This window comes from Aegilops tauschii, chromosome 2 (genome assembly GCF_002575655.3).
Source record: "Aegilops tauschii subsp. strangulata cultivar AL8/78 chromosome 2, Aet v6.0, whole genome shotgun sequence".
NCBI classification, from domain to species: domain Eukaryota; kingdom Viridiplantae; phylum Streptophyta; class Magnoliopsida; order Poales; family Poaceae; genus Aegilops; species Aegilops tauschii.
Genome location: NC_053036.3, coordinates 37,413,909 through 37,423,670, shown reverse-complemented (window position 1 = coordinate 37,423,670; position 9,762 = coordinate 37,413,909). Strand labels below are relative to the sequence as shown.

At 45.6% G+C, this 9,762-nt stretch overlaps 1 protein-coding gene across 1 annotated transcript; it reads left to right on the top strand.

Annotated features, from left to right (window-relative positions):
- Positions 1–1,016: 1,016 nt before the first annotated feature.
- LOC109780087 (IAA-amino acid hydrolase ILR1-like 8) lies at positions 1,017–4,038 on the top strand. The gene is made up of 5 exons (XM_040398974.2): positions 1,017–1,167; positions 2,389–2,514; positions 2,853–3,167; positions 3,285–3,413; positions 3,525–4,038. The coding sequence occupies exons 1-5, from the start codon at positions 1,147–1,149 to the stop codon at positions 3,882–3,884; spliced, it is 951 nt and encodes a 316-aa protein (XP_040254908.2). The 5' UTR covers positions 1,017–1,146; the 3' UTR covers positions 3,885–4,038.
- The last annotated feature ends 5,724 nt before the right edge of the window (positions 4,039–9,762 follow it).

The following is a 9,762-nucleotide window of genomic DNA, read 5'->3' as shown; positions in this document are numbered from 1 at the left end:
CGTCGGTCGGAGGCGGGGCAGGGTTCGGGTGCGAGGGGGCGATGCTCGGGGAGGTAGGTGACGACAAAACGCGGTCCACCTGACGGAAGCCCACCCACAGGTCAAAACCACCATTTGACTGTTGCCACGTCAGCACCAAGATGAGTCAAAAGCATCTAGGGATTGATTTTGCCCGGTATAGGATTGTTTAGGGGGTGAAGGGAACAGAAATAAAGATCCGAGGGTTATATGAACCACCAATTTTTTTAGGGTAGTAAAATGGACTTTTTCCAAGTAATATGAATAGCATGATTTAATTCAGGTTTGGAGAATTTTTAATTTTTTTGAATTGCATTGTCTAAAATGCCATACTGTGTAGTTCGACAGAACAGAGAGACAAAACATAGTTCCGTAAGTAATTTATAAATGTTATTTGATGTACATGTCATCCTTAGCTCTCCACGGTTTGCTTTGTTGACCTGTCCCATGGGTCGGGTCTGTCTTCTTGGCTTGCGGGGCGTCACGGGCGGCGACACCTCCTCCCCCTTGCTGGCGGTGGCGGATCGGCACAAACACAGGACGAGGGGGGGGGGGGGGTGGCGAAGAGCGGGGTAGTTGGCGGGGAGCTCCTGCTTGTGGTTTTTGTGTTGGGTCATGTGTTGCAAAAAAACTAAAACAAATAGAAGAACACTTCACGGCAATAAAAAGTCGGCGAGGCAAATCGCGCCTATACTTCCGGTGGAAATATCAACGGAGGCCACGCGCGAACTATATATCACGTCATAGTCAATAGTCTTGTGTGCAGTGCATCGAGCAGTTTTCGGTCTGGATCGCTTGGCTTGGTTTTCGGCTCATCTCGTCGCCTTGTTCCTCCTCCTCCTCTCACATCTCGCGACCCCCTCATCGGCGACAACAACTCGGCTGGGAGCCGATCTCCTGGGCGCGGCGCGTGCGCCTCCCTTCGAGTCATGGCTGCGCGGCCTGCGTCGGCGCATCCACCAGCGCCCGGAGCTGGCCTTCCAAGAGCACCGCACAAGCGAGCTCGTGCGCGCCGAGCTCGACACGCTCGGCATCCCATATGTCTGGCCCGTCGCCCAGACCGGCGTCGTGGCGACCATCATCGGAGGCGGCGGCGGCTCCGGGCCTGTCGTCGCGCTCCGGGCCGACATGGACGCGCTCCCCCTGCAGGTCCATAGTCATACCCTGCATTTCTATATCAGTCGTCACTAACCATTGTTAGGATTGCTTCATTCGTTCGTGAGATATGAACCCGTTTGATCCCAACGTAATTCAGATTGCTTCTTCCTTTTCTTGGAAAAGGCAAGTAGACAGGATGTGAATGTTAATTTTTTTTCAGGAATAATTGTGAATGATAATGCATGGTTATCTACCAACCACAGTGTTGTAGAATCATTAGCTGGTGCTGCAATTTATTTTTTCCTTTTGATACTGAAAGGTCACCTTTTGATACTGACAGGTTGCTCACGAATCTTAGTTTCTGTTATATGTCTACATCTCTTCCTTCGAATTCGCACCAATGTAGGTTTGATTCCATTGTTTTATCTAAGAAATATGCAAATGTGTTGCAATCAAGTGACCATCATGAAGATCACCGCAGCAGCCAACCAAAACTATTGCCATCAGCGATTAATTATTGTTTGTTTGTTTGTTGTGCTGCATTATGAAACTTAACCACATAGGAAACACAGAATGTGGCTTCAGTGACACAAAGTGGATAGATCAGCAGCTATATGAGGCGAAACGGAAATTATTAGGTTATGAAAATATTAACCTACTTGATATGATTATTTTTGGATTGTACGGTCGTAGCTGCACAACATCAATCATTGGTCCAATCAAAATACGGCATGTTCTATGTGCAGCTTGCAAAAAACAGAATTCAATCAACTAGGGTCTATCTTGTATAGAGTAATCAAAACTCTTGCTGCCAAGTGTGCTGCAATCAAGCGACCATCGTGGCAGCCAAACAAAACTCTTGCTGTCACCGATTAATTATTGTTTGTTTGTTGTGCTGCATCATATCATGAAACCTAACTACATAGGAAACACAGAATGTCGCTTTAGGGACACAAAGCGGATAGATCAACGCCTACAATGAGATGAAACGGAAAATATTTTTGGATTGTACGTTGAAATTAACCTATTTGATATGAAATTTTGTTTTGGATTGTACGTTGTAAGCTGCAAGACAATCGACATCAAGCATTGGTCCAACCAAATATGACATGTTCTATGTGCAGCTTGCACAAAACAGAATTCAATCAACAAGAACCTAGCTTGTATCCGAGAATAATCTAGTTAACCTTTGCTGTACAGTGGTTTATTAATTTGTTAGTAAATAGTGATGGCATTTGATTGACAATGGTATGTACGGTGGTCCTTGGGCAGGAATTGGTTGATTGGGAGTACAAGAGCCTCGAAAGTGGCAAGATGCATGCTTGTGGACATGATGCCCATGTGACAATGCTTCTAGGAGCTGCCAAGCTACTTCAATCTCGGAAAGAAGATTTAAAGGTAGTTAAAAAGACATACTGCACTGATCATACTCTTAATTTTAACGTGGTAAAATTCAGAGGATTATTACAGTACATGTAACATCATATTTGTGTTGGAAATAGCAAGCAATGCTCTTTTGTCAGTCCAAACAATTTGCTATATAGTTCCATTTCCGTGCTTCTGGGCACCAGGGCTCGACATTATAACTCAGTCAGTTCAGCATATAACTAATACTCTTAATAATATGATGTAGCATAATGTGCATCCAAAATAATTCATTTTGAGGTGCATTCAAATTTGTACTACTGAGAGTGAGAAAACAGTTTAATATGTGTCAGTTGTTGCTTGACCTTCAGGGTACTGTCAAGCTTGTGTTCCAGCCTGCTGAAGAGGGCTACGCCGGGGCTTACTACATTTTAAAGGAGGGTGTCCTCGATGATGTCTCCGCCATTTTCGGCTTGCATGTCTTCCCACATCTTCCTGTAGGGGTCGTCGCATCAAGGCCTGGTCCATTCCTTGCAGCTGCAGCTCGGTTTACCGCAACGATCACGGGAAAAGGTGGGCACGCCGGTAACCCTCACGATGCCGTTGATCCTGTCATTGCTGCTTCCTCCGCCATTCTCAGCCTTCAGCAACTGGTCGCCCGTGAAACCGATCCACTCGAGTCAGCTGTAAGTTATTAATATGTCTAGCATATATATTCAGAGGTGGCCAGGCCCCCATTAATCTGCTTATGAAACCTTGGGAAGTGAGTGATAACTTTGTCGATGATGTACTACTTCTTTCAGGTGGTGTCTGTTACACAGCTGAGAGGAGGTGATGCTTACAATGTAATTCCCGAATCTGCGTCGTTTGGCGGCACCTTTCGGAGCATGACAGATGAAGGCCTGTCATATCTAATGAAAAGGGTGAAAGAGGTAGGACAAATTATAACACCCCATGCATTCACTCCTATCTCAAGTTTCCAGTCAATCCTTTTCGTCGACCATTTGACATGAGGTACTGACAACCTGATGCCTCTTTGGAAGATCATAGAGGCCCAGGCTGCCGTGCACCGCTGCACAGCCATTGTCGACTTCATGGAGGAGAAGCTAAAGCATTACCCAGCCACTGTCAACGATGAAGGGATGTATGACCATTCCAAGGAAGTGGCCGAGGCCATGCTCGGGGAAGCTAATGTGAAGGTGGCTCCCCGGAGCATGGGCGGCGAGGACTTCGCGTTCTACGCCCAGAGAGCGGCGGGCGCATTCTTCTTCATCGGTGTAGGTAATGAGACCACCATGGATATGGTTCGTCCGGTGCACTCCCCGCATTTCGTCCTCGATGAGGATGTTCTTCCTATTGGAGCTGCGTTTCACGCTGCGGTTGCCATTGAGTACCTGTGTTAGAGAATCCTATAGATTGTAGTCCGTATCAAATACAATCTGTAGGTTAGATCAACTTGTACTCCACGTTTGTAATGTCCTTGCTGTCTATATATATAATATGCAATGTAAACGATTGAGGCGAGCAATTGCAGCCCGATCTTGTTTTCCTACCTAATCTAATTACATATTTGCTATTTTACATCTAGATGTAATATATTATCTCACATATCTAAATCTAGTACCATCCGATCTATTGCTGCTTGTTTTTTCGTGCAAGCTTGATTTGTGTCGCTCGTTGCTTTCCCTGTCGTAGCCGTTCTGTTTTCTCCGGCCTCGTATGTGTGCAGCTTTGATCGATTGTTTTTTGGCCCGTTGTCCCTGTGTCTGTGTGGGCCTGTTTTTTTCTTCCTTACCGTTCTCTACTAATGAGAGGCAGAGTGCTTTGTCCTTTTTTATTCTTATTAATTCACTCGCTTCATCTCTATCTTCTCACTTCAATTTTGCCTTCTCATTGATTTGGTGTTGGCCAGCTCTACCCATAAAAGAAGGGCCTGGCGCTCGTCACTTGCCTTCTTCACTCTCTATTTTTTATCTTCTGTTTTTGCTTTTTTTGTTTCTTTTTGTTTTCTTTTATTTTCTCTTTTTCATTTTTGTTTTAAAGTCATGGATTTTTTTCTTCAGACTTGCTAAGTCACATCTAGATGTGATATAGTTTATGTCTACATTTCTCACCACAAGATCTAGAGTTGTAATTTTCATGCAAAATTTATGATTGTCCACTGCACGTAACTTCCTTTTGATGTTTGTGTAAGCGTGTGGCCTGTTGATTGCGTTACGTGTGCGTGTGGGGTAGTCTTTTTGTTTGCACCTGGGCCTGGATTGTGCTGGTCCTTTATGTTTGTGTCCGTCTGGAGAGTGCCAATTGGAAGAGTCAGGGGCAAGCATTTTTTTCCCAAGCATTTTCTGTTCGCCACTCTCTATACTCACTATCTTTTGATTTTTCCCTTGTTTGTTTTTTCCATTTTTTCTTTTGGTTTTTAAATTTTTATTTTTTTATTTCATTTCTATCATAAAATTTATGATTTTTAATTTCATAAATATATTTTAAAATGACTCATTCTGTGGGTTGCAGCTTTTCTTACTCTATGTTGTGGGTGCGGTCCAGTTTTTGTATAGAGTAACCCGACTCGTTGCTCGCTCTCTCTCTTTGTTCTGTTGAGCTACGGTTTGGTTTTTTATTTTTCTTTATTTATTTATTTTGTTTTGTTTTTATATTTTTTTTCCTTTTTATTTTTGTGTAGTAGTCTCAGTTACAAGTCCATCCTTGACTCGCATTTAGGTCCATAATTTATTTCATTCCAGTTGCAAGCCCATCATTGACTTGCGGCTTGGCATGTATTTTATTTTTCATCCCAAACGCAAGTTCACCCTCAACTCGCAACTTGGCTTGTAGTTTGTAGTCGTCCTAGTTGCAAGTACACCCTCGACTCGTAACTCATATTGTAGTCTTGTGTACTTGTCCCAATTGTAAGCACACCCTTGACTCGCATCCCGTATCATAGTTTTGTGAAGTTATCCTAGTTGCAAGTACACCCTCGACTCGCAATTAGGCCCGTAATTTGTTTCATCGCAGTTGCAAGCCCACTCTTGACTCGCAACTCGACACGTGTGTTTTGTTTTTTAATCCCGGTTGCAGATCCAGACTTGACTCGCAACTGGACCCATACTTTTTTATCCTAGTTGCAATTTGACACTTGACTCGTAACTTGGCTCATAGTTCATAGTTTTCCTAGTTGCAAGTCCACCCCCGGCTCACAACTAGAGCTTGCGTTTTGTTCTTCATCCCGGTTTCAAGTCCACCCTTTTGACTCACAAGTGGGCCCATAGTTTGTTTCATTCCAGTTGCAAGTTGATACTTGACTTGCAACTAGGCTCATAGTTTCATAGTTGTCTTAGTTGCAAGTCCACCATCGCGACTCGTAACTCGTATCATAGTTTCATGTAGTTGTCCTAGTTGCAAGTCCATCCTCGACTTGCAACTTGTATCCTAGTTTTGTGTAGTTGTCCCAGTTGCAAGTAGACCCTCGACTCCAACTAGACCCGTAGTTTGTTTCATCTTAGTTTCAAGCACATCCTTGACTCGCAACTTAGCATGTGTTTAGTTTTGCATGCCGGTTGTAGGTCCACCCTTGACTCCCTCGCAACTCGGCATGTGTTTTGTTTTCAATCCGTGTTGTAGGTCCACCCTTGACTCGCAACTAGGCCGGTAGTTTTGTTTCATCCCAGTTGCAAGTCGACCCCTGACTTGCAATTGGCTCGTAGTTTCATAGTTATCCCAGTTGCATGTCCACCCTTGACTCGCAATTGGGCTCATAGTTGTCCTAATTGCCAGTCCACCCTCGACTCGCAACGGGGCATGTGTTTTTGTTTTTCATCCCAGTTGCAAGTCCACTCTCAACTTGCTACTGGGCTTTAAAATTTGTTATTGTCTCAGTTGCAAGTCCACCCTTGACTCGCAAATCGTATCATAACTTTGTGTTGTTGTCCGAGTCGCAAGTCCATCCTTGATGTGAAACTGGGGCCCGCCCAATCCTTTACGTTGTCGCAGTTGCAACAACATCCCCGACATGTAATTGGGGCATGCTTTTTTTAATCCTAGTTGCAACTTCACACTCGATACGCAACTAGCGATCTACTCATTGTTGACTTAGTTGCACCTCCACCCCCGACATGCAACCAGCCCCCATTTTTCCTAGTTGCAAGTCCATCCTCGATATGCAACTTGTGGATGGGGAGCCTGACCCTTTTTTGTCCCAGTTGCAAGTCTACCACCGACATGCATCTGGGCCCGACCCATTTTTTCGTCGCAATTGCAAGTGCACCCTCCACATGCAACTTTGAGGGCCGACCCTTTTCTGTCCTAGCTGCAAGTCCACCCTCGATACGCAACTAGGCTCTATTCATTTTTGTCCCAGTTGCAAGTCCACCCTCGACACGCAACCGAAAGGTGGATGTGGACGACCCAATTTTGTCCCTAGTTGCACCTACACCTCCGACATGCAATTGAGGGGCCTACTTTTCCCCCAGATGCAAGCCCATCCTTGATGCGCAACTGAGGCCCGACCCATTTTTATCCCAGTTGCAAGTCCATCCTCGACACGCAACTAGGGGCTCCGACCATTTTTGTCACAGTTGCAACTCCATCCCCAAGATGCAACTGGGAGCTCGCCTATCTTTGTCCAGCTGCAAGTCTACCGTCAACACGCAACTGGGCCCAACCCATATTTGTTCAGTTCCAAGTCCAACTACACCCAGACATGCTTTTTTGCCCAATGTAATTTTTTAAAATTCAGAAAAAAATCTAATTTATGAATTTGAAAAAAATCATGACCATTTTTTGAAATTCATGAAAATTTACAAAATCACAAAAACTTTTAAAATTCACGATTTTTTTGAATCTATGAACATTTTTTTAGTTGTTAAATATTTTTATATCTTTAATATTTTTTCAATTTCATGACCATTCTTAGAATTCATGAACATTTTTTAGATTCACAAACATTTTTCCTGAATTGATGAATATTTTTCAAACTTATTATTTTAATTCTCAAACAATTTTCAAATTTGTGAAAAAAAATACACAAACGTTTTTCATGTCCGTGAATGGGGTAAGAGGATTGACCTAGGGTCAATTTGGAAGATACTAGCAAAAAAAAGATACATGTTGGCTTTGCTTTTTTCTTACCTTTTCAAGGTGCATGCATGCACCACCAGACGTCCTTGTATACGTCAAATTAAGGACAACATGAGAACCTAGTTTAGTTTTGGTGGCTAGCTTTGCCAGCGGTCGGGCAGCCTGCGTAGGCTTGAACGCCGACGGGACAAATAAATGGACCAGTTTTTCTCTTATCCTTTTTTAGTCCCAAGACAACAAACAACGACAAAGGCAGGAGGTGGAGCATGATTAAAAACACATGACATCATGGTTAGATGTGAAATAATATTTCACATCTAGATATGACATAGTCGGACCCATCTAATTATTCTACATGGTATCAGATTAGTTCGGTCCTTGGCCTCTTCTCTCCAAACCCTCCACAACCCTAGCCCTTGATCGCTTCTTCTCGCCATGACTCCTCACGAGATCTCAGCCAAAGAGTCTGAGCTCCAAGCTCGTGCCAAAGAGCTAGACGAGCTTGAGGCTAAACTCAAGCGCGAAGCTGCAGCCGCCGCTGAAGAAAAAGGCAAGGCGACGGCCGTCCATACGCCACCCAGTCCCTCCGCGTACGCCACTTCGATCAAGCTCCATGTCCCCATCACCCTCGATCTCAACGAGTCCAACTACACCAACTGGAGGGAGCTCTTTCTCGCTGCTCTTGGTCGCTATGGCCTCACCGCTCATGTGATCGGCGACGCCGGCGCCACGCCTTCCGACACCTCGCCCACTTCGGACTGGGGACGCGACGACTTCACGGTGATCTCCTGGATATATGGCTCCATCTCCATCGACCTCTTCAGCATTGTCAAGCGTCCTGGCTCCACGGTGCGCACGATCTGGGACGCCATTGAGAACCTGTTTCGAGACAACAAAAAGCACCGTGCCATCCAGCTTGAGGCGGAGTTCCGCAACACTCCGCAAGGTGATCAGACCGTCAGCGACTACTGCTCGAAGCTCAAAGCCCTGGCTGACTCCCTCACCGACGTCGACCAACCAGTCAGCGACGAGACGCTTGTCCTCGGGCGAATAGCTCCCATGCGACGTTGTTGGTGTGAATTGTCTCTCATGCGACGTCGTTGGTTATAATAGCTCTCATGCGACATCTGCGTTGGAAAAAATAGCTCCCATGCGACACTGCTGCCTAATCCAAAGACACATGTTTAAAACTCGAATCAGGTGAGCGGGACCCACAGCGTGGGACCCACTAACTTATCCAACTCAGCATTGGTCAGGTGAGCGGGACCCACAGTGTGGGACCCACTAACTTATCCAGGTCAGCATTGGTACAAGAGGACACCGAGCCGTGCCCCGAGCCCATCCTCCCCCTCCCCCCCCCCCTGACCGTTGTTGTTCTTCTTCTCCGGCGACGACGCGCAGCAACGCTGTTCCGGGCCGCGACCTAGCAATGTCGAGCTCCGCTTCAGCCTCCTGCCGCTCATGGCCGCGCTATGGCGCAGTGCCCATGACAAGGTGCCCTGCATGCCCACGTATCGCACCCCTGAAGCGGCTAGTCACAACGACCGACAAGAATGGTAACCTTGGGCGGGAATTCGTGAAATGCGAGAGCAAACCAGAGCAGGGAAAGGTGAGATTTTACTCCTCAATATGCCAATTTTGGTTTTTGTCTCCCAATTTCATATTTGCCCATTTTTCATCGGATTTGGGATTTAGGGTTCATCTTTCCGATTTCAAAAATTGAAGCAATGCATCCATTTTGAGTGGCTAGATGAGTACATAGAGAGGATTCAACTGGAGGGTGCATCAGGGGAGCTCGATTTACCGTTGGAGGCGGAGAAGTTGGGCAAGTTTGGATCGGGCGCGTCTGGATCTGGGGCCCCTGGATCTGGCAATTCCATTGGGGGCGCCCATTCCATTGGTGCTACTGTGGGGGATGCAGGAGTGACGGCAGAGCTGAAGAAGCTGAACAAGCAGATGAAGAAACTCATCGAATTGCAGAAGCAGGGCAATTTGATGGGGCTGATGGCCGGACTTTTTTATGTTTGTGTAATTGCTCTCGCATTTGTTTATGTGATGATAATTAGTCGTAAGTGAATAGATTGGGCATCATTTGTAATCGTAATGATATGGATATTTGAATAAAAGTGTTGCGCTGTACGAATTCGGCATGTCTTCTTCACTCTGTTTCGGCCCCGTTTTTTCAGTTCTTCAGTTCGTCATCAG

Excerpts from the sequence above, each read along its gene's own strand:
- LOC109780087 (XM_040398974.2), top strand. The coding sequence starts at position 1,147 with ATGGACGCGCTCCCCCTGCAG. Across the intron at positions 3,168-3,284 it reads CCGATCCACTCGAGTCAGCT|GTGGTGTCTGTTACACAGCT; the intron begins GTAAGTTATTAA and ends TACTTCTTTCAG. Across the intron at positions 3,414-3,524 it reads TAATGAAAAGGGTGAAAGAG|ATCATAGAGGCCCAGGCTGC; the intron begins GTAGGACAAATT and ends CCTCTTTGGAAG.